A 22,228-nucleotide genomic window follows, 5' to 3' on the forward strand; every position below is an offset into this window, starting at 1 on the left:
AGATCATAACCGGAAATCGCCCGCTGTCCTCGCAGGATTCTCGCAGACGCCTCCCTCATACACCATAGAAGTAGACTCATCATCAAAAGTCAAAAAGAAAAAAGGTAAAAACATAAAGAAAGATACAGGAAAGTGAAGTAATAATATCATGACCGCACATGGTAACTCGGCTTCCGCTGTTTGTTTACCACCGGTGGCTCGTCCACTGGATACGGCGGTCGAATCTTCCCACTCAAACTTCCATTGTGACTATGTCCCGGGCTGGTCGTCGTCGGCATCGGCATGGGAATCCCTCCCAGTTCACTAGGATACTCGGAAGGATAGGGAATCGGCGTCTTGGGCGGCACAGGCGGAGGCATCCCATCATGGCCATGCCCGGTGCTGGGTCGAGAGGACCCATGCGCCCGCGAGTTGGGCCGACTCACATCGCCAGCCCCCGGACTGGCCAAGTCGCCTGATGTCCGCCCCGGTGATGGCAGAACGGCGTCCTGTGGCGTGGGGTGCGCCGGTAGCGAGTCCTCTGTTGTGATATAAGGCACAAAGTCACCCGGCAGCTCAGCCGGTAGCTCCACGGCCATCGGGTGCGATGGCGGCGGCACCGACAGCACTGGACTGTGCATGATGGACGAGGTCCCATCATCGACCTGACCTGCCGCCGCCGCATGGTCAGCCAGCCGGCGGTGTTGGCGCTCAATCTTGGCGAACTTGACACCTGCGTCCAGGATCTGGTGCTTCACCTCCGGTCGCGTCAGGTAGCGTCGTGTGTTGGTGCTGATGTCTGCCAGCCGGTTCCATTCATTCATTCCAAACTCGCCCACACCCACCTCGACGTTCAACCGGTAGTAGTTGTCCTTGCTCACATTGCGCTTAGCTAGATGGTCGCGCAGCATCGCCAAATGGATATCCTCGCACCCCTCGATCTTGGCGATCAGGCGTCGACGAGCTTCCGCGAACGTGCCCAGGGCATCCCCAAAGAAGTCCTCCCACCATTCGTGTTGCCGATTGTTGGTGCCTGGTGGGCGCTTGCCAGTTCCCACGCTGACAAACACTCCGATCTCGCGACCGGGCCACTCGTTCATGACCGCTTCATCCAGCGCCTGCGGCGAGGGGTTGTAGGTGCCGGCACCTTCGTCGATGAAGACGTGCTGTCCAATCTGAATGGGCTTGAAGGCTAGCCCGGTGGCAGAAGTGGCACGACCAGCCTGCCAGACTGTGCAGTTAAACTCGGGCGGGGGCTCTTTGCGCGAATCGTAGGACCGGAGGAGGACGGTCGAGCCGTTGCGGGACGTGGTACCTTTGTAGAGTGCAGTCACAGCACTGATCAGTCAGCATATATTCACAAAGGAAGTCAAATAAATAAAGAAAGAAGTAAAAGAAGGCGAGGAAGTAGTGGAAGGGATAAACATACGTTTTCGTCCGATACTCTCGATTATCATACAACAGCGCATCCGGATTTCCCCAGCGTAAGCCGTTCACAAACGTCGAATTGCGCTGACTAGCATGACCCGACGAATGGGAGGTAGTAGTACTGAAGCTAGCCCGACTGCCCGAGCGCTGGGGCACTGACATGGAGTTGGGACTAAAAGGAGCACTGGCCAGCGAATTGCGCGCCGACGGACTCATATCGTTCCCCTCCGCTTCAAAAACGGTATGTTCGCGGACACATTCACGGATGGCTTCTTCCAGCTTGGAAGCCTTGAATAGTGTTTTATGAAATGGGATGCCGGCGAAGGTCTTGTCGGTTTCGAACACGCGGCGGGTCATGCGGACATAGACATCTTTGCAGGTCTCGAGATCCAGTCGTAGCCGACCCAGCATGAGGGCGATCAGGCCGCCGGTTCCGGTGCCGACGATGAGGTCGAAGTGGTCACAGGGTTTGGGGATTTCATCGCGACGAGGGGCTTTGCCTTCGCATTCGACATAGACGCGGTACATGAGTTCTTGGAGGATGATGAGCATGGAGTAACCGCGGACGCCGCCGCCATCTGCCATTTCATGGGCTAGGTTAGTGGGGATATCTTTATGAGCATCTAGAACAGATACCTACCAAGCGACAGGATCCGCAAGGGCGGACCCTTGGTGGTATCCTTGCGGCGGAGGTTGACGGAGTAATCCATGACCCCGCCGGGCGAGACAGATGAGGATAGATCGATGAGGCTGATAGATGGAAAAGGCGAGGTATTGCGATAAAATGATATCGACGATGAAATGACCGGGATGTGAAGATACTCGGGGATGGTGTGAGAAAAGAAGCGCCCGACAAAGTAGTAAGTAGTGGTGGTACGAAGGCAAGAAGATCTTTTGGCCTTTTGCGGGATGAAGAGAGAGAAACTGCGGGAAATGCAAGTGAGCGCTGCGCCACGGTCGGGCCCACGATGACATAAGGAAGCCCGCGTAGGACAGTAATAGTGGCCGTTCATTGGCTGCAAATGGAACAAGCTGTGGCGGTGTTCCCACCCGGGCGGTGCCGGTTTCCCGTTTGGGCCGGAAGTTCGTATTCAATTCGGCATTTTACCGATGCCGAATTACCCTTTCAGGCACCACAGTTTCCTCTTCTCGCATGATATCATGACAAAGACTGCAGATACCCTCACTTTCTATGAGTTGGAATAGCACACCGTATTTTGTTGGTGCTACTAGGTGTATTACACCGACAATGCAATGCATCAATCCTCGCCATATCAACTTAGTACTCGAATAGGTAATCAGCTATACACAGCCTGAAATAGAAGCACAGCACCGTCCAGTCTCAGTACATCCATGGATCAATAAACTCACATTCCCAACCCAAAGTTGACCCCCTCCCACTCCACTCCTCTTTTATCTATCTACTACAATGCCGAAGTGGTAGGCTTAACATCACCAACAAGTAAATCCCTCACCAACTTCAATCCCTCCCCAGCAAAAAGCACCATGTTCTTTTCTCTTTCCGCGGTTCCTGTCTCCACCTCCCTTGTCACCGTCCCAGACGGCGTCGATACTGCGAGCGCCACATATCCACTGCATAACTACGTATCAGTACACTTTGCATCATTTTATACGACGACCCTTTCCCCGGATACATTAAAAGAGAGAAAAGTAAAGATTGGGTCACTCACGGCGTCCGATTCCTGGTCGTTCCACCTGTCGGTCCTGCCGTTCCACTCTCACAAACGGTATATGTAGATTTCAGCGTGCCGCGCACATTTTCCGCGATCCCCGCCACTATTTCTGGGGTCGGGCCACTGTAATTTTCCAAATTTTGAGGGGTCCAGCCGGTGTAGGCAATGCGGGAGTCGAGGGTGTACACCTGGTCCTGTTTAGCTATTGAAAGGTGATGTGTATAGTGGAAGGTATGTACCGTAAGTCCGCCTTTGTAGATGGTGGATGCGCCTGGAGTAGAGAGGAGACAGGCTGAGATGAGGCCGCCGGATGCCTTGATTATCAATCGCTTTGGTCAGTTGTGAAGGGACTATGGTGGGGTGAGGGAAGGGAGGGGTACGGTTTCGGCAACGGAGATGGTCTCCTTGCGGGCGCGGAGGAGGTCGAAGATCTCTTCAATAAGAGGGCGGAGACTGGCCGGAGGAAACTCAGACATGGTGGTGCTTACGGTAGAAGAGGAACTGTAGGGGAGGTGGTGATTAATGTTGATGTTGATGAGGGGAGAAAGAGAGGAAGTGGTGAGGAGTAATTGTTTGGGCCGGTACGTCATCGCCAATCAGAATTCTATCGCTAACAAATATCCATAGTATCCTACATCTAGGAGTATATAAGTAGTATCTTAGTACCCTCTTTCCTTGGAAACCCGCTCAGTTGGTCAATCCTGGCCAATCTATATCAATCAGTCACATAATCACTCTCAGAAGATAGAGCAGCAGCACACTTACCATAGACCATCCGTTCCTTAACCCTCCTTGCTACCACCACCGCATCCCCAACCCGCACCGTCCGGCCATCCGACCCTGCATCCAAAAACCCATATCGACCAAACACTGGACTGAACTTGGCGCCCTTATCAACACGCCGATCCTTCATCAACTTCTTCAGCACAGTCCCCGACTCGCCCGTGCCCATCTTCCCTGTCGCATAATCAACATTAAGGCTCTGACACCGCACACAGTTGGCAGTGAGCAATAGCTTCGCCGAGCCAAGCTCTCCAATCTGCACTTCAGCCCAGAAATCCTCTTCAAACGCCGTCTCCGCACCAGATATCACAATGTTTGGCCGGGCTTTGGTAACATCCATTTCTTCATCCCCAGCTAACCGCGCCGAGACATCATCGACTGAAGTGCGCGACACAATTAGATACGGCGCCGTATCAGCGAAAGTGATCTGCTCTTCCTTTTTATTCTTGCATCCAGCTCCATACCAAAACACAGCCCCTGCTGCTCCTGTTGCTCCTATACTCCCCAGCAAGCCCATACTCATACCAACCCAAGACAACAAAATCATCACACCCACCAGTCCTGTTCCTAGACCCAAAACCCCATCCCTCCTCCACCATCCCTGCGTCCCTCTATGCGCCGCACTCTTCTCCGGCGCAAAGCTCCCCAGAACACCCCTGTAATTGCCGCCCAAATACACCAGCACCACCTGATACCCGAAACACTCACTAAACCACCCATTATACTCCTCCCCCATGATATATCCCTTCGTCGGACTCTGATGCATGATAACTTCTACTTCCTTTAACCCAGCCGTATTGGGTACCAGTGGTACCTCCAACCTCCGTTGAGATTGGGGTTGATCAGCAGTGGGGGGAGGACGATATGTAACCTCTATCCTGCTAGACTCGGATTCTGATGCGTTTTTGTTGTCATCGCCGTGGATGATATCGGTGTAGAACAGCGACATCTCGGGGAAATGGGGCACGTGCATATTCTTGTATTCGCCATTGGGGAGGACCTTGAGGAGCATGAAGTGGCGGTCATAGGGGAAACCGGTTCGGGTGAAGGTTGCGCTGGGGATGGGGATGCCTTGGAGGGATTTAATGGGGTAGGTGTAGAGCTGGTGGATGATTAATGTCAGTATTAGCAGTGATACTGGGATACGGGCATGGATGGAAGGGTGGATGGGTGTGGGGAATGATGTACTTGGCTGATGTGCATGGTGGATTCGTGGGAAGTGTGTATATGTATTATAGCGGATGTATTGTATATGTGAGTATGAGTGAATCAAGACGAAAGACAAAAAGAAAGAAGGGAAGGGATACAGGATCAGAATGACTGACTGATGCATTCCGCGGGAATAGTTAACCAAGACAAGCTAGCTGCATTGCGGAGATAAGCCGGGGAATCCAGACTCGGAGGGGAAAGTGACTCCAACTTGTTTGTCCTATCGGCGCTTTTTGCTTATCGGCGGGTCTCTCCCTTCTCCGTCTTTATTTTTGTCTCCGCACGGCTGTCCCCTCTTCCCCGACCCTCTCCGAATTTCATTGCTCCTCCTACTTAGTAAAAAGAAAGCCCTGCTCTGATGTGTTGAACATTTTAATTTCACTGTACAGACATGCATTCATAAATTAAACATAACCATAGTCATTTCCACCGCCCTCTCCTACTCATCCTTAGCCCAGGGCAGACTGAACGTCCCCGCCCAGTCCTCCACCTCCTGTCGTAGCAGCACAATCTCCGGAATCTCCTCGCCCTCGCGCACATAGTCCAAGAACGCCTTGACCGTGTTCGGGTTCTTCACACCCTTTGCGGCCGCACTCTCCTTGGCTGCCTTGTCCAACTTCTGTGTGATAATCACCGCCCGGTCCACAATGTCTGCGACGCGGCGGAAGTCCTCCGGCTGGAAGCCTCGCGTCGTCATGGCCGGCGTGCCCAGACGCAGACCACCGGGCTTCAGGGCCGACTTGTCGCCCGGCACCGTGTTCTTGTTGCTGGCCACACCGCACAGCTCCAGCACCCGCTCGACGCGCGCGCCGTCCACTCCGCGGTTCTTCAGATCCACCAGCACCAGGTGGTTGTCGGTGCCGCCGGAAACGATGTTGTATCCCAGGCCTCCACTGCTAAGCGGGTTACCAAGACGCTCTGCCAAGGCCTGCGCATTGGCCAGCACTGTCTGCTGGTAGGTCTTGAACTCAGGCGATTGCGCCTGCTTCAGCGCCACAGCCAAGGCGGTGATAGTATGGTTGTGAGGGCCACCCTGGTGACCCGGGAACACGGACGCGTTGATCGGGCCCTCTAGATCATACATCTCCGGGTTACCCTTCTTGTCCGTCCGGCGAACACCCTTGCGGAAGAATATCATCGCGCCGCGGGGACCCCGCAGCGACTTGTGGGTCGTGGTGGTCACCACATCCGAATGGGCGAAGGGCGACGGGAGGACACCCGCAGCCACGAGACCGGAGATGTGGGCCATGTCGCTCAACAAGTATGCGCCGGCGGCGTCTGCGATCTGCCGCATACGAGGGTAGTCAATCAAGCGGCTGTAGGCCGAGGTACCGGCGATGATGAGCTTGGGCCGGTAGAGAAGCGCCTGCTTCTCCAGGGCGTCGTAGTCAATGATACCGGTCGACTCATCTAGCCGGTAGGGTAGCGTTTCGAAGTATTTCGAGATGAACGAAATCTTCTTGGTGGGGGTCTGGTAGCCGTGGGACAGGTGACCGCCGTGGGGCAGGTCCAGGCCCATCAAGCGGTCGTGGGTGTTGAGGATGGCGGAAATGGCATAAAGGTTAGCGGGCGAGCCGGACAGCGCTGTGCTGGTCAGTATAGTTGTCGCACGCCAATGCCACGACAGGAATCTCACGTTGCACGTTCACACCCCATTCTTCGGGGTTAAGGCCAAAAGTCTCGAGCGCACGCTGCTGGCACAGCCGCTCAGAGGCGTCAATGTGTTCGTTTCCACCGTAGTATCTGGCACCGGGGTATCCCTCCGAGTATTTATCTGTTGTCGCGTCAGCTTCCGCTGGCCCCAGGATCGAATCATAGACCATGACTGACTTTGCATGACACTGCCCAGCGCATCAAGGACAGCTTGCGATGTGAAGTTCTCGGATGGGATGAGGTTGATGAAATGCTGCTGACGTTTTTTCTCCTACATCTGTGATGAGTGGGTAGATCAATTGCGTCTGAAGAATTGGCAATTCTACCTTCTGGAGAATGTCATAGATGGCGGGGTCGGACTCCTCGAGGGGTGCGGAGAGCAGCTGGAGACGGGAGTTAGCGGGTATGGTACGATAAAGATATGGGATGACATCAGGCAACCCGGAAGCTGCTGCATTGCGCGAATCCCGCACGATGAGGGGACACGTACAGTCTGCTGTCCTTCACGGGTCGAGGAGGACACGCTACGGCCTTGTCCCGGCAGGCGCAAAGGAGAAGCTGCCGCAGGACGAAGCTGGAGAGGGATGGCAGTCGACCGAATAGCGGAGCTTGCCGTGCGCGGGATCAGGCGCGAGGCCTGACGTCCACAGCGACTCAACATGATGCAAAAGGTGTGATATGCAATGAATCAAATTGAGAGACGGGAAGAGGAGGCAATGGAGAAGATAAAAGAAGAAAAGAAGAGGAGGGAATGAGGGACTCAGCGAACGGAGACGCAAGGAATGCGCGGTGATGGTATCAGCTCTCCGGCGCTGATAACGAGCTTGCCCGAATGGCCGCCAGTTGCCCGCGGGAAGCACCTGACTCTAGCCCCAATCGGGTTTAGCATCTCCGAGGGGCCCGTGCATGGAGGAGGAAGGATAGTCCGGTTCCGACCTCGCTTGCGGGAATCCTCGCTTCCTCTCATTTTGTGTGTTTTTCTCCTCCCTCCTTCTTCTTTTTCCTTTTTTCCTTTCTTCATCACACAACTAAATCCAAGATGAAGAAGGGCGTTTACGCTTGGCAGTTCTCGTGGTTGGTCTGGTCTCGATCAGGTTAACCCGGGCGATGCTGACATGTCCCCGCCTCTCACCATCCATTAGGGACAATTTGAACCATCCGATTGGAATTGTGTTTGTGTGTGTCTACTGAATGATGTGATCCACAGCTACATGGCTGATAGGTGATAAGAGTTGGCTGGGACATGGGATGAAGTGTCTTCAAGATATCTGTAGTGGTTATAATAGATCGTGTCTAGTTTATGTGATAGTCAGGGACTACTCCCAAACTAATGAATGCAAGCTGTCATGAAAGGCATCGATGATCACGATCTAGAACTGTTTATCAGCTAAAACTATACTCCGACCTACTCTGTTTCCTCGTAACCAGGCTCCCACACTGACCTTCAGCCGTAAACTCTAGCATTGTTGAGCAGGATGATCCTGAGATTTGGCGACTTATGAATAGAAACTGGATATGAACCTATGGCTGAAGGGGGCAATGATTCTCAGGAGTCATTAAACCTTAGTGAACACCTGGTTCCTGACCCAAACACAATGATAGCCCAAAAAAAGACGGTGAAGGGGGAAAACCGAACAAGACAAGACCCGAGCAAAACTAACCGATCATTTTCATGATGCCAACAGCATCCAGACCCTGAGAGAAGGGCAGTGAAGGACTCATTAATTGGTGATGTTTCACCATTGCCAGTTGCCCGCTGGGTTCCTGCAGCCCGAAATTGAACGTGGGGAACTTCCAGGTGGTAACGGTATGGTCACTAGGGGGGATAATTACCCCATAGAAAGAGGAGAAGATAGGAGAAATGATAGAAGACATTATTGGTATTGTTGGTAATGGCCCGACGGTGGACGGACAGCACTAGACTGGAAGGAGCGATGGTGGCTGCCCCCTCCTTCGCTCCTTCCTTTTGCTCTGTAATGTTATTTATATTAATATCGGGATCGGCCCGCTGGTTCGCCTCCTTTTCTCTCTCTCTCTTCCTCTCTCTCTCGTTCACTCTTTTCTTCCCTCCACTCACTCGCTGTTTCAGCTCTTCCGGTTCTTCAACCGAGTACATTCTTTTCAAACGAACACAGTCAATCCCTCCCAAGGCTTACAGTCTTTACAAACGAGAAAAAGAGATCCTATCTCTCCGTCAGTCCTTCGACGTCATCTATATATCCAAACTCTACACAAAAATCCAAACAAAGCACCTTCAATTCCACCCATAACCATCAAAATGCGTGTCGCTTCCGCTGCTGTCGTTGCCTCCCTGGCTGCCGGTGCCATTGCTACCGAGTACAAGACCGTCTATGTCACCGAGTACACCACCGTTTGCCCTAAGGCCACCTCTCTGGCCACTGGTCCTGGTGCCGGTTCTGGCTCGGGTGCCCAGACTACCCCGGCTGCTGCTCAGGTACGATCTTCTTCATTCAGTCTCCCCGGATTTCCCGTGTCAATCAAACATCAACTGACTCTCATCCGATATAGCCTACCACCGTCACCATCTCTGGCACCCCCTACACCTACTCCACTCCTTTTGTCACCTCGACCGTGACCCACTGTGACAAGTGGTATGTCCTCGGCTCCATCCGCCAAGATGACCGTCCGAATAACCTCAAAACTGACTGATTTGATATTAACAGCTCCGCTACCGCCGCCCCTGCCACCTCCACCCCCAACGGTGCCGCTGCTGTCGGTACCGGTGCCTCCCCCAGTCAGGCTCCTGGCTCTGGCTCTGGCTCTGGCGCTTCCCCCAGCGAGGGTGCCTCCGGCTCCGGCTCCGGTGCTTCTCCTAGCGAGGGTGCCAGCTCCGGCTCTGGTTCCGGCGCTTCTCCTAGCGGTGCTGCCGCTGGCTCCGGCTCTGGATCTTCCCCCAGCGGCGCCGCTGCTGTCGGTACCGGCCCCTCCCCCAGTGAAGCTGCCGGCTCTGGCTCTGGCTCTGGCGCTTCCCCCAGCGAGGGTGCCACTGGCTCCGGCTCTGGTGCTTCCCCTAGCGGTGCCGCCGCTGGCTCTGGCTCCGGCTCCGGCTCCTCCCCCAGCGGTGCTGCCGCTGGTTCCGGAGCTGGTTCCGCCGGTGCTTCCGCTGGTCCCAGCGGAGCCGGTGCCATTGGAATCGGCGCCACCACCCCGGTCGTCTCTTACACCCCGGTCCCCACCCCTAGCGGCTTCCACCCCTCCTCTCGCCCTCTGATCCCCAGCAGCAAGCCCGCTTCCTCCAAGCTTGTTGCTTCCTCCAGCGCCACCCCCGCTGCCTCTAGCGCCGCCCCTGCCAGTTCTTCCTCCAGCTCTTCCGGCTCTAGCTCCGGCTCCTCCGCTACCTCCCCCGAGGGTGTCTCCGCTGCTGGCACTGGCTCTGGCTCCGCCACCACTCCCTCCGCCCCTGTCTTCACTGGCGCCGCTACCCGCGCCGCGGCTGGTGCTGGTGCCGGATTGGCCTCCGTCTTCGCTCTCGTCGCCTTCCTTCTGTAAATGAGTTGACTTGAGTGTGTGTGTGACATAGAATCAGATCTATAGAGGCATATAGAAGGACCCTCTTGACTTTCGGGACTTCTATCTATACCACGCGAGAATCTACTGGATACTAGCAAATCAGTGGAGGTAAATGATCGGATGGGTGGTTTCCTTTGTTTGTGTCGATACTTTTTACCTTTATTTCTTTTACGACTCGACTGACAAATAACTTATTGTGTGCTTTATACCTTATTGGAATCTTCTGACGTCTATGGTTCTTTTTTTTTTTTTTTTTTTTTTTTTTTTTTTTTTTTTTTTTTTTGTTTTTTTTTTTTTTTTTTTTTTTTTTTTTTTTTTTTTTTTTTTTTTTTTTTTTTTTTTCTCTTCTATTTATATTCATCTACGGCTTTGCATTGCTTGGCTTCCGGTTGTTCATGTCCTCGTTTTTCTATTGTCTATAACTTTAATGTTTTGAGTCACGTCTCTGAAGCAGCTTCAGATACAGATACATACATATGTTTGCCTAAAATACTTGCGTATATCCATTCAATAGATACATACATACTAATTCTGATTCGTGCACTGACGAATACGATACGCATCGATCATCAACACTGTTACTTCCCACAAATGGTAATCAACTCGGTAAGTACAACGATAAATGTCATTTAATGTCACCTGTACAGCTCCATGTGCATCCAACTGCATCCAACTGCATCCAACTGCATCCAACAAGCGATTACAGCTTCGCCCGTCCCTGTCGATCAAAGTACTCACGCACCCGTCGTCGTGCCTCATCCACGACGTCGGCGTCTTCCACCGTCGGTGGCACATTCACCGGCGCCTCGTACTCCCCGCGCACTGCATGCTCCACCAGCTCTCGCAGCACTCGGCGCAGCGTCTTCCCACTGCGCGTCTTGGGGATCATGCCCCGGCCTTGTATCATGCCCCCTAGGGATGCAATTGCCCCGATCTGCTCGCGCACCAGCCCATTCACCTCCTGAAACAGTTCTGCTGTAGGTTTCGCGGGTATGGGCCCGGTCGCGGTTCGTGGCTGAATGAAAGCAAACGGGAGGTGTCCCTTCAGCGGGTCCGGAACGCCCACCACGCTGGCTTCGCCAATTTGTGGGTGCAAGAGGATTGCTTGCTCAATGGCGCCTTCAGACAAGTGTTAGCCTGTATTCCTATGTAGGATCAGTGACGCGACATTGAGACTTACCCGTACTGAAGCGATGCGCCGCGACATTGATGATGTCGTCGGATCGAGCCATGATATGGATATACCCGTCTTTATCGATTAACCCCGCGTCTCCGGTGTCAATCCACTGTCCATTAAATCTACGCAGATAACTCCGGTAGAACCGCTCGTCATCGTTGAAGAGACGGGTAAATGCAGTGGGCGCCAAAGGAATGCCTAAGACAATGTTCCCCATCGTGCCCGGAGGCAGTGCCTTTCCCTCGTCGTCGACCACGCGCACGTCAAATCCAGGCATGGGCAGACCTGCTGATCCTGGTCGAACGGTCAATGGCTTCACTGCATCATTCTGACGCGAGGACGACTCCATTGCCGCAGCGCTTCTAAGTGCCAGCCCAGATATGGGAGACCCTGATTCTGACGACCACCAATTGTCCACAACCACTGCACCGGGAGCAGCGTATTGGCTCAGAAGTTCTTGGTAGGCTTGCACAATACTGGGTTCGCTCCTTTCTCCCGCAAGAAACAGTGCGCGGAAATGTTGGAGGCCGCCACGCCGAGCCACCTCTTCAAAGAAGCGATTGTTGGGATCATCCTTGCGGATGGCCCGCATGGCCGTGGGCGCCGTGAACAACACATTTGCCTTATGCTCCTCGATAATCCGCCAGAAGGTGCCTGCGTCCGGTGTCCCCACCGGCTTTCCTTCGAAAAGGATTGTCGTTGCTCCAACCAGGAGTGGCCCATACAAGATGTACGAATGACCGACCACCCATCCAATGTCAGAGGCGCAGAAGATGACGTCCCCGGGCCCTTGTATATCAAATAGGTGTTTCATCGACAGCTGGAGTCCCACTGCGTGTCCACCGGCCTCTCGAAACACACCTTTGGGCGAGCCCGTAGTGCCTGGAATTGGATCTCGGGGTCAGTTCTACCCAAGGGCCACACTCAAGATCGGAGCCGTACCGCTAGTATAGATGATATATAGTCCATCCGTGCTCTTCACGGGTACCGGCTCGGCTCTTATGCCACGCATGCGTGCGCTTTTCACCAGTCGTTGCCAGTTACGTTGTCCAGCCAACTTATCGGGGTTATTCCACCGCAGTTGATCCCTCTGCCAGACGATCACTTTCTCTGGCTTGAAGTGGCTCAGCTCGATAGCACCCTCAACTAACGGTCGATAGGCGATGGGACCTTTTGAGCCTTCGATACCGCACGACGCTGTCATGAGGACGCGTGGCTTGGCCGCTTCAATGCGTTGTGCGAGCGACTTGGCTGCGAACCCGCCAAAGACTGCGGAATGAATAGCACCCAGGCGTGCAATTGCCAAAGCAGCAATAAGTGCCGCAGGAATCATAGGCACTTCCGATTATTAGCTTCTTCTTTATTTGACGTTGGAGAAGAAGATGATTCAAAATGAAGTCTTACTATAAATAATAACCACGTCGCCCTTTCGCACACCTTCTTCTCTTAGCACGCCTGCTAGAACCTCGACTTCGTCCAATAGCTGTTTATAGGTATATTTCTCCTTCGTTCCTGTCACCGGGGACTCCCAGATGATAGCAACATTATCTCCCTTGCCTGAATGGACATGCCGATCGACACAGTTGTAGGTCGTCGAGATCTCCCCATCCGGGAACCAGCTCCAATGAGTATAGCTGGAGCCACTGGGGGTTGTTTTCAATTGCTGGTCGATGGCACGCGATGGTTTTTTGTGCCAGTGCAGTTGTTCGGCCTGGCGAGACCAGAAGCCTTCTGGGTCGCGCAGGGAGGTGTTGTGGACCAACTGCTGCGGGTGAAGTGACATCGTGGATCGATAAACGATGCTGAAAGAGAAGGGGGAGGGGGTTCTCCTTCTTAAATAGTCGAAGAAATAGGACATAGACAAATAGTAATGGATGTAAAGTCGACGGAAGAGATTAAAAATGGGCTTGCAGCAACACACCACGCCAACATGGCGAAGGAAATAGAGAGCGGTGTCGTTTCCGGTGGGAGGATGAGGGTCCTCTTGCAGATACTCAGCGGTTAGTCCCTGTCACATTCCGCGGATGGGTCGAGGCTTGGACATGCTATCCGGAACCGCGCTGATGTGCCGTGAGGCTAAGGGGGTTAGTATGAGCACCGGCGTTTAACGTGCAGGCTTCGGGGGTTGGGTTGGTCTGTACTAGGGCGACGCACCGCCGAAGTGGCTGTTAAGTGACATGGTTTGTCTTCAACCAGAGTGGCGTTCGTGGCGGCGCGACCGCACAGAGACAACATGGGACCGACAAGAACCCCGATGACAGCCGGAGGGAGGGGGGAGTGTCGATCACCGAGGATGAGGATGAGGAGGAGGGGAAGCAGCAGAGAAAGTGAGGGAGACAAGACAAGACAAGAGAGAAGAGAGAATGAGAGAAGATGAGGGGGAAAGGTGGGGATGACACCTTAACCAAGTTAATCAAGTCAAACCAAGTGGTCACTCCCTTTGTAGAGACCCACCGTCTTTCTCCGCTTTATGGGGACTTTTTATCATGAAATACTCCAGCAGATCATTGACTCTCATGGTCGCATTTCTCAAGAAGAATAACCCATTTGAGTCTACTTCAAGTAGTTAGGAACTAGGCTACTAGATGGGGAGATATCAATACTATGGGAAGAAACCATCCTAAGAGTTAATTCCCTGGGAAAAGCAAAAAGAGTGTACAGTTTGAGTGAATGCCTGTAAGGAAAAAGGAGACTCATGGAAAGAGAGATTCTTTTTCACCACCACTACCACCACCACAGTACTACTACTAGTAATGAAACCTACTCCAATGTGGGCTAGTGACCAGTTGAGTTAGCCAGCCTCAAGAATGAGACATCGTGCAGTGAGCTGGAGGGGAAAAGTGATTAGTACTACTAGTACGGAATCCTAAAGTATCAGACGCGATAACCGAACTCTTGCGATATTAACTCTCATTAGTCAACACGACCTCATGGGATCATAATTCGTATTCAAAGAAAAAGAAAAATAATAACTCGATGCCTACATTGGGATATCAACACTACTAGTCAGCTGGCTTCAACTGGAGGTGACTACTGTGAAGTAGAGACATCATACAACGATTGAAAGACACATATACAATGATCTGATATACACACACACGCAAATATATATATTCAATTAGCTATTGCTCTGCTTACCAATTCCAGAAAAAAAAAAGGAGGAAACTAAAATAAAAAATAAAAAAGGGAAAAATATATATATATATATATCATATAATAATACCCGACCGACCGACTGACTGGCAGTAGTACTTACTAGTAGTATAGTTGTTAACACATCAAAAGAGAAGTACATTATTTGGGCCTTTCCCCGCACGCGAACCCAATCATTATGATAAATTTACTCTCAACATCCACCAGTGACGGAAATAGAATATATTAGGTTATCAAGGGTTCACTTTTTTATCTTTGTGATTCTTTTGTAGTAATGCCAAATGCATCGGAAATTCACAACTCAAAAGCTCAGCCGTAGGGTATCATATCGCAATGCCTGCTAAACGGTCGACTGCCATCCTCGCTCTACCGCACGAGTCGCTCCTTCATCCACCGCCGCCCCTCATCGCTCCCCATTGCCTGCCTCGTCCAGCTGCCCCTCTTGCCTCCTGGCCCTTCATGCGCCACCCAGATATGCAGAAGGCTGGGCGCTGTGCCGACGGGCGCCGAACAAACAAAATCAAAAAGAAAATACGGAACAAAGCAAACAAGAACAGAGATTGCGCATCGTTCTATGGTCCCAGCAGCTCCGGAATCCCCAGCCCCTTGAAACATAAGATTCCCCAATGTAGCCGAAACACCCTGCCATGGACGCGAAAGAAAATTCACCCCCCGGGCACATATAATACTATTAATAAACAAGCATGGTTCATGCATCAAGCACATTCGTTGGCTCGCCCTCGCATCTGTTCGAGTTGGGCATCTGCGAGGAATGGAGTTCGAGAGGACGAGACGTCAACGAAAACAATAAACAGGTCGAAAGTTGCGCGTTGCGTAGATTCTGCTGGACGGCGCATTGTCGACAGCCGGTATGAACGTGGGGAAGATGCTGCCCCTGGTCCGACCCACATGAGGCCATATAACAAGAGTATGAGATAGAGAGGCCAGGGGCAAACGTAAAATGGGGGGGGAGGAGAGAAGAAATAAGAATACGGAAAGACAATCAGATCACCGACTGATCGAAAAAATATAGGTGTGCAGTTCTTGCGGCAGCAGGAGCAGCAGGGGCCAGCATCTAGGAACCGGGAAGGAAATCAAATCAGCCAGCTGAACGGGCCGTGCAAAGCCACCTATTCACAGAATTGTGCACTTGAACGGGCGGCGATGGCTTCCCGTACGGTCGGGCCGAAATGATCTGGGATACTCGGGACCAGGATCACGCCCGGCACCCAAACCGGTCGTTCGTCTATCCTGAGACCGTCCTTGCTGTTGCTGGCGCTGCTGTCGCAACATCCGGACCACGTCGTAAAATGCCTTCTCCACATTGATGCAATTCTTCGCGGAGGCCTCGACGAATTCGCAACCGAGATCCTTGGCAAGCGCCTGCCCCTCCTGAGCTGAAACCGCGCGCTCAACGGCTTTGTCGCTTTTGTTGCCAACCAACATGACCGGCACCGGAAGCGGGGGGCCTGAAGGCGTGTGAATCGGGGATCCCAAGTAACTGGCCCCCGAGGGCGATCCGGAGTTGGCCGATTCCTTGACCATCTTGATCTGATTGTAGAATTTCTGTATGCGGGAGAAAGAAGCTCTCGAGGTGATGCTGTAGACGAGAACGAACCCTTCGCCGTCACGGATCCACTGGTCTCTCAGCGCAGTATATTCCTCTTGACCTGCTGTGTCCAGTACTTCCAACATGCACGACTGTTGATCAATCACGACTTGTTTACGATACGAGTCTTCGATGGTCGGATCGTAGGTCTCAACGAAATGGTTTAGACAAAGCTGTTGGGCAAGACCAAGGTCCAAAGATCAGTTGTCAGAACACCAGTGCGGGCGGGTACGTGAAGGGCTAACCTGAATTGTGAGGGCTGTTTTTCCGACACCACCATCCCCTAGCACCACCAATTTATACAACGTCATTTTCCCCGACATGGCGATTGATTATTCTACCAGAAAGGTAGAGCGATAGGTTGAGAGATAATTGGGTGTGTCACTGGGGAACAACCGGTGTGGGAGAAGACCACAGGAGTGGAAAGAGGAAGAGAGGGAAAGAAAAGAAAAGCAAAGAGATCTATGAAGGCTCCACGGTAAGCACGGACGCGGGAACGGAGCGTTTCGATTCGCGAAACGCTGGGGTCCTAAAGAGGACGGCTATTTGGGTAGTGCGGTTAGCCACCGGAATCCATTGCCTTTGGACCCCCAGTCCAAGCTCACCAGTCCACACCGGGAGCGACAGGAGCAGCCAGAGGAGATAAGGAGGAGGGGGGAATATTACGTACCTAGAACGCAGTGGGAGAAGGCTGGAAATTAGGGAGAGAAGGGAGAGAGAGAGAGAGAGAGAGAGAGAGAGAGAGAGAAAGGGGAGGAGGTAGGGGAAAGGTGGTAACGAAGAGCGATCAAGAAGTCGCCGAATTCGCGTTACTGCGACCTTTGAAGCAATGGAGGGGGAAAAGCAACCAAAGGTGGGAAGAGAATGTGGTGAAGGAGGACCTCTTGATTTGGCTCGAGGACTCTCAAATAAGCGGCCACCCACAGCTGCAGAATGGCACAAGCGGGCGGAGTTCAATTTTAGTGAGCTGGCCCGGAACTCCGCGTGAACGTAAGAAAATAAGATGAACGGGGCTTGCCCGAGCTTCCAAACACAGGAAGGTTTGCCTCAAGGTAGTTCTGCCACGTGAGGGGCGAGACGCAGACAATGATCGCCACCAGCGGATGTACTGAGAAAGTATCCGCAGGCTGCGAAAAGGGTGACTCTTTCTGCGATGCTGAGTTTGACGAGAGTGGAGGGGGAGGGGAGGGGAAGAGGCGCAGGACCTAAAGGGAGGTCCAAAGAGGCTTGGCCGGAAAAGATTCGACGGAAGAGGGGCAACCCCCAATTGTTGTTGTTTTGGGAATGGTTCAAGTTTTAAGGTCCCGAAGAGTGAGAGGTGTACCCGAGAGAGTGAGGAATTGAAGAATTTGGAAAAGAGAGAGAGATAGAGAGAGGGGAAGAGAGAAAAAAAGAGGATTGAAAGGATTCTAAGAAGTAAAGAAAGAAATAATAGAAGGATGATGAGGGGATGGTATGGAGAGGGTGAAAGGGAAAATTAAAATGAGAAAGAATAAAATATAATAAAAAAATAAATAAAAAGAAAAGAAAGGGCGTAAAAAAAGGATGACTAGGAAACAGAGAGAATAGATAATGAAGTAGCGGAGACGATGAGCCCTGCTGGAGACCAACAACCGCGGTTTGGTTTCAAGAGGTAAGTACTTAGTAGTAGGAGGAAATCAATCAATGGATGAGCCAGGTCGGGGTCAATGATTCTGCTAGAATCAATTTAACTGGACAGGACACGAATGGAGTTGGGATTGGAAGGAAAGGTCATAAAAGTGACGGGGGAAGAGAATAAGCAGAGGCAAGAATGAGTTGAGGGTGTAGGCGAGATGGATGGAATGAGAAGATCAGAGAAGGGAGGAGGTCGCAGTAGGAGGAGGAGGGGGTGGAAGTAAGTAAAGTAAAGTAAACTGACCGAAGGAGGGGAAGAGGAAGATGTGGATGAGAACGAGAGTCAAAAAGGTCACAGAAGGGCAGTTCAAGGCAGTTGAGTGAGTGAGTGCCATCGGAAGGTAAGTAAGTAATTTGGAGCTGGACAATGCTGCAACCAAGACCCACGGGGGGTTGTGGAAACAAGTGGGAGGGTATGGTATGGTACGGTCATTTTTCCTGGTATGGAAGTTCTCCTGGTGGGTACCAGGTACTTTCAGGTACACAACACACCCCCCTCTTCTCTCTCTCTCTCTCTCTCTCTCTCTCTCTCTCTCTCTCTCTCTCTCTGTCTCTCTATTTCTCTCTTTTCCACTCTTGTTCTGCGTAGAGTTGAAGATTCTCAAATAAATTACTCTCGACCAATTTGATTGGGGAACTGAAGGAGTTGACCCAACCTCTGCTGTCCCGATCATGCTGCCGTACCGACCACGCGCTCTCGGAACCAATTTGAACTTGACAGCCCATACGGAGATCAACCTAGAATCTAGACCATACTATCTGACATGGGTATATGACTGGGAAGAAATCTTGAGAATCCCATAGGAACGAACTACTATGCGGCGTTTTGTCTATCTAGTATCTACACAGAAACTTCCCAACAAACGACAAGCTTAAAGCTTGCTGCCTGCGACGCCTCGTGCTTTACATCATAATCGGTCCCTGTCCCACCTGGATTCATTTGTCCGCTTCCTAGAGGACAGAAGTTGCATTCAAATTGAGGTTCAGTCTTGAGATGGTTTCGGGTAGACACGAAGTGGGTGCATGGAAACACTAAGTTCAAGGCTGGCTCCCCACAACAGACAGAAGTCAGAACAGGCATGGTAACTGGTAATAAATGGTATTGGTCCCGATTGCAGATTGTATCAGGAGTCAGGAATGAATACATAATTAGCTCTGAGTGTCCCTATCACGGAGGGATTCAGGAACAGTCATTCGTCTGATGCAAAGAGCAACCCAATGCGCATGTGGTGCCATCATTTTACCCGCAATGGATAGAAGACAAACCATACCACACTCGCTCACGTTTTGCACAAGCGAGTAAAATTGTCTACTGGTGAAATGAACCTTTTTGCGCCACCAGGTGAACTGCCCGAAGTTCTACCAAGGGACCAGAAAGGCAGTGCTCGATATGACGCCTTATGGAGCAAGCCACTCGTCTGTATGGACCGATGTAGGCCCATGAAGACCCATCCATCCCGTGTAGCAGGAGGATTTTCACGGTTGACGATGCCCTAAGAGTCGCAAGTTCCACTTAAGTGCGACGGGGAGAAGGAAAGAACATTCCGCGCCCCCCTCTCTCCCCTGGGGAACCGGACTAACATCAATCTTCCTGATTATCGGGATTTCGAAAAAGTGCAACAGATCTGCCCAAGAGCCAGTGTACTTGGATGCGTACTGTCATTGCATGCCAACTAGAAGAGGGATGGAAAACTCAACGACCTCGGACATTGCTAGTGAGTTACAAGTATTCCATTAGTCATTATTTGCACACTATTGGGGAGTTAACCTTGATCTTCACCAGTAACAGGCTCGTGAATATAGGTAGATAATCCCCAACTTGGTAGAAGACTAGTAGAGTTCTCGAACAACGAAAAGGGGCTAGCTCAGTAGAACAGAAGTCTCCATCGCCGCGGTATATGACGTTTGACAAATCGTCTTCCGGTCAGTCTAAGTTTGAGGTTGGGAAAGTTGGGAAATCCCTAGAGACATTCTAGTGGAGAGGGGAAGACATCATCCCTCCCCCTATTGCATTTGCAGCATAGGGAGATGTATCGGAAGCAAAAGATCACCGATCATGAGCTAGATTTGTTCGCCCCTTGAGAAGGACTAAATAGGTTAGGAGAGATCAACCGTTCAAGGTAGCACAGTAATGCATGTGCCATTGACCTTGAAGGCCCAAATCTCTAGTAACGCTGACCTCTCAAACATCGAAGACGTTATGAAACATTATAGCTAACAGCGTATTCTGTACTTGCTAGGTGTCTGTTGGGTGACCTTCTACTATCGTTGGAGGTACAGATCAAGTATCGGGCCGGGCCATAGCGCAAGTTGGACCTCCGTTCCCTTCCTTCGAGCTACAGCTTACTTACTGCCTACAGCGACGCACCCAGTCAGTCCTCGATCACTGCCATCCCATCGAGAGTGCCAAGGTGAAGGTGAGTGAGGGAGAGAAAGAAACACATCCGGTTGACCGGAGTGAGAGCAGACGAACTCTTACCAAGCCACATTATAGGCGCGATGTTTTGGAGAAGAACTTGTTGGCCTGTACTTGATTCTCACATTAGTTACCCGTTTTGGTTTACCGCGAGTGTGACAGGGTTGGGCTTTTCCGTTCGGAGGGGGACATACTGTAAACCCAACAAGAAAATAATGAATCCCCTGGATAACCACACACACTACCACACAACTAGGCATTATTGTTCCCTCACAAGCAGAAGCCCGCTTACTGTGTGCTATCTATCCGTTATGCACCTTCCTTCTCGGGGGTTTCCAACCGTTGTTGACACCTAATTTAATATGAATTAATCAACGACGAATCCACCAGGAACGCGAACCCATCGTGATGTGTCCTATCCCCTGGGACTCTGAAGCCATCCATCATTTTAAATAGCATCGCGAGTAATATCCCGGCCCCGTTTCCTTCCACGTGGGTGGCTAAAGTAGCTCTCGGGGACTACTAGATTACTAGTACTGCTACCTACTAGTACTGCGTGGTATCTACTGGACGGCGGCCCGTGGTCCAGAATGTACCTTGCTCGGGGAAGTAGTGTTCCATCGGTCTTTATTTCCACTGAATCGCCGGACATCGTCATCTTCATGATAGGTAATCTCAAAGAAAATTCTGACACCGACGGGATGCCCGTTCCCTTCATTGGTGTGTCTCTCAATCGTAGCCGACGCTACCGGCTTAGTCTTCGTCCCATCACAATCAAAACTGACTCGCACGTCTTTTCAACGGTGGATGGACGGCCGGCTAGTCCGGAACAGGTCAGATTCATGCTCCGTAATTGCTCCAGTCAGGAAAGCTATGAGTAATGGGTAATTCTTGAGTTAACGTTCTTTGTTTTTTTTTTTTTTTTTTTGTTTCTCAACCTCTTCCCCCCATGAAATGCTTAATAACTCACCAACAGTGGTAGTCATTGTGTAGGAAGCCGGCCGAGGACCCCTACTTCAAGAGCGGCAATACCATACATAGTATGACCGCCAGTGCGTTTTACTTCCCTTCCTCCCCATCGGCCAGCCTAGAGCCACCGGCTGCATGACTTGCATGCACCCCATGAAGGACATGCATCTATCTATACATCTAGTATCTGGATTTCCACCGATCATGCATGAATTTGAACCGGCGCATGCAGCTTGCTGCTTGGGGGATTATGGTGGACCTGGTTGCTAGAGAAACACTCCAACATCCATGGCCAAGCATGCGAACGGATCAGGGGGGGACGGACAGCAGCAGCAAAAGAGGAAGAGAGAGGGGGGAGGAAAAGGGCGTCCCACCTGCCTGGGTCACTAATTACCGGCTAGTGATTAGTATCGACTATTTACTGGGTAACCTGCCCACTTTGCACATGGCTTTGGATCCCCGTGCATCCTGACAGCTTCCACTTCCTAATATCTACCAGCAGCCGGCCTTGGTCGTTTCCCTTCATTCCCCCGTCAGCGACAGGTGTACTATTTTTCCTATTGTCTGAATTTCCCCGAGAAACCATAACTCATGTTCAGAGTCTCATTCAAACCCACTAAATCCCCCATCCGTCTCCTCTGGATGGTGAAGTGGATTCCGCCACATATCCTACTTCTCCATACAAGCGAGTAATATAGTTCGAACCCCCTGAAAGGACCTCCGCAGGAGAAGGGAAATTGTCGCGGATATCTAGTTTCTTCTAGACGCATTCTAGGTTTCTTCCTTCCCACCCACTTCTCGAAGACGGGGAGTTCTACGATAAGAATGTGCCGAGGCCACCCACTACCCTCCCCCTTCCTTCACTCATTCATTATCCCATCATCATCTCGCATGTCGACAACGAAAATGGGAGCATAGTAGTCTTCGAGCAGATGAAACTGATCTTCGAAGTCATCCCGACCGATCTTTGA

The 22,228-nt window shown here is 51.7% G+C and overlaps 5 protein-coding genes across 5 annotated transcripts; 2 read left to right on the top strand and 3 right to left on the bottom strand.

The window, feature by feature from the left end:
- Nucleotides 1-146: 146 nt before the first annotated feature.
- On the bottom strand, nucleotides 147-7,407 carry BDQ94DRAFT_158352 (SHMT-domain-containing protein; the record flags this gene model as incomplete). The annotated part of the gene is made up of 9 exons (XM_026768937.1): nucleotides 147-1,317; nucleotides 1,409-1,985; nucleotides 2,048-2,228; nucleotides 3,829-5,204; nucleotides 5,559-6,677; nucleotides 6,730-6,867; nucleotides 6,924-7,017; nucleotides 7,073-7,129; nucleotides 7,237-7,407. The coding sequence occupies 9 exons, from the start codon at nucleotides 7,405-7,407 to the stop codon at nucleotides 147-149; spliced, it is 4,884 nt and encodes a 1,627-aa protein (XP_026628651.1).
- A 1,617-nt stretch (nucleotides 7,408-9,024) lies between these two features.
- On the top strand, nucleotides 9,025-10,256 carry BDQ94DRAFT_168627 (putative GPI anchored protein; the record flags this gene model as incomplete). The annotated part of the gene is made up of 3 exons (XM_026771112.1): nucleotides 9,025-9,201; nucleotides 9,276-9,358; nucleotides 9,431-10,256. The coding sequence occupies 3 exons, from the start codon at nucleotides 9,025-9,027 to the stop codon at nucleotides 10,254-10,256; spliced, it is 1,086 nt and encodes a 361-aa protein (XP_026628652.1).
- A 721-nt stretch (nucleotides 10,257-10,977) lies between these two features.
- Nucleotides 10,978-13,237, bottom strand: BDQ94DRAFT_158354 (putative acyl-CoA synthetase; the record flags this gene model as incomplete). The annotated part of the gene is made up of 4 exons (XM_026768938.1): nucleotides 10,978-11,396; nucleotides 11,458-12,336; nucleotides 12,397-12,792; nucleotides 12,859-13,237. The coding sequence occupies 4 exons, from the start codon at nucleotides 13,235-13,237 to the stop codon at nucleotides 10,978-10,980; spliced, it is 2,073 nt and encodes a 690-aa protein (XP_026628653.1).
- A 1,572-nt stretch (nucleotides 13,238-14,809) lies between these two features.
- On the top strand, nucleotides 14,810-15,644 carry BDQ94DRAFT_130380 (uncharacterized protein). Its single transcript, XM_026763945.1, has one exon. It carries the CDS (start codon nucleotides 14,941-14,943, stop codon nucleotides 15,544-15,546), a length of 606 nt encoding a protein of 201 aa, XP_026628654.1. The 5' UTR covers nucleotides 14,810-14,940; the 3' UTR covers nucleotides 15,547-15,644.
- Nucleotides 15,644-16,728, bottom strand: rasB (Ras small monomeric GTPase RasB). Its single transcript, XM_026763946.1, has 2 exons — nucleotides 16,462-16,728; nucleotides 15,644-16,389 (listed from the first exon to the last, which is right to left on the bottom strand). Exons 1-2 carry the CDS (start codon nucleotides 16,537-16,539, stop codon nucleotides 15,742-15,744), a joined length of 726 nt encoding a protein of 241 aa, XP_026628655.1. The 5' UTR covers nucleotides 16,540-16,728; the 3' UTR covers nucleotides 15,644-15,741.
- Between the last annotated feature and the right edge of the window lie 5,500 nt (nucleotides 16,729-22,228).

This window comes from Aspergillus welwitschiae, assembly GCF_003344945.1.
Source record: "Aspergillus welwitschiae strain CBS 139.54b unplaced genomic scaffold BDQ94scaffold_9, whole genome shotgun sequence".
In the NCBI taxonomy this organism is placed as follows: Eukaryota; Fungi; Ascomycota; class Eurotiomycetes; order Eurotiales; family Aspergillaceae; genus Aspergillus; species Aspergillus welwitschiae.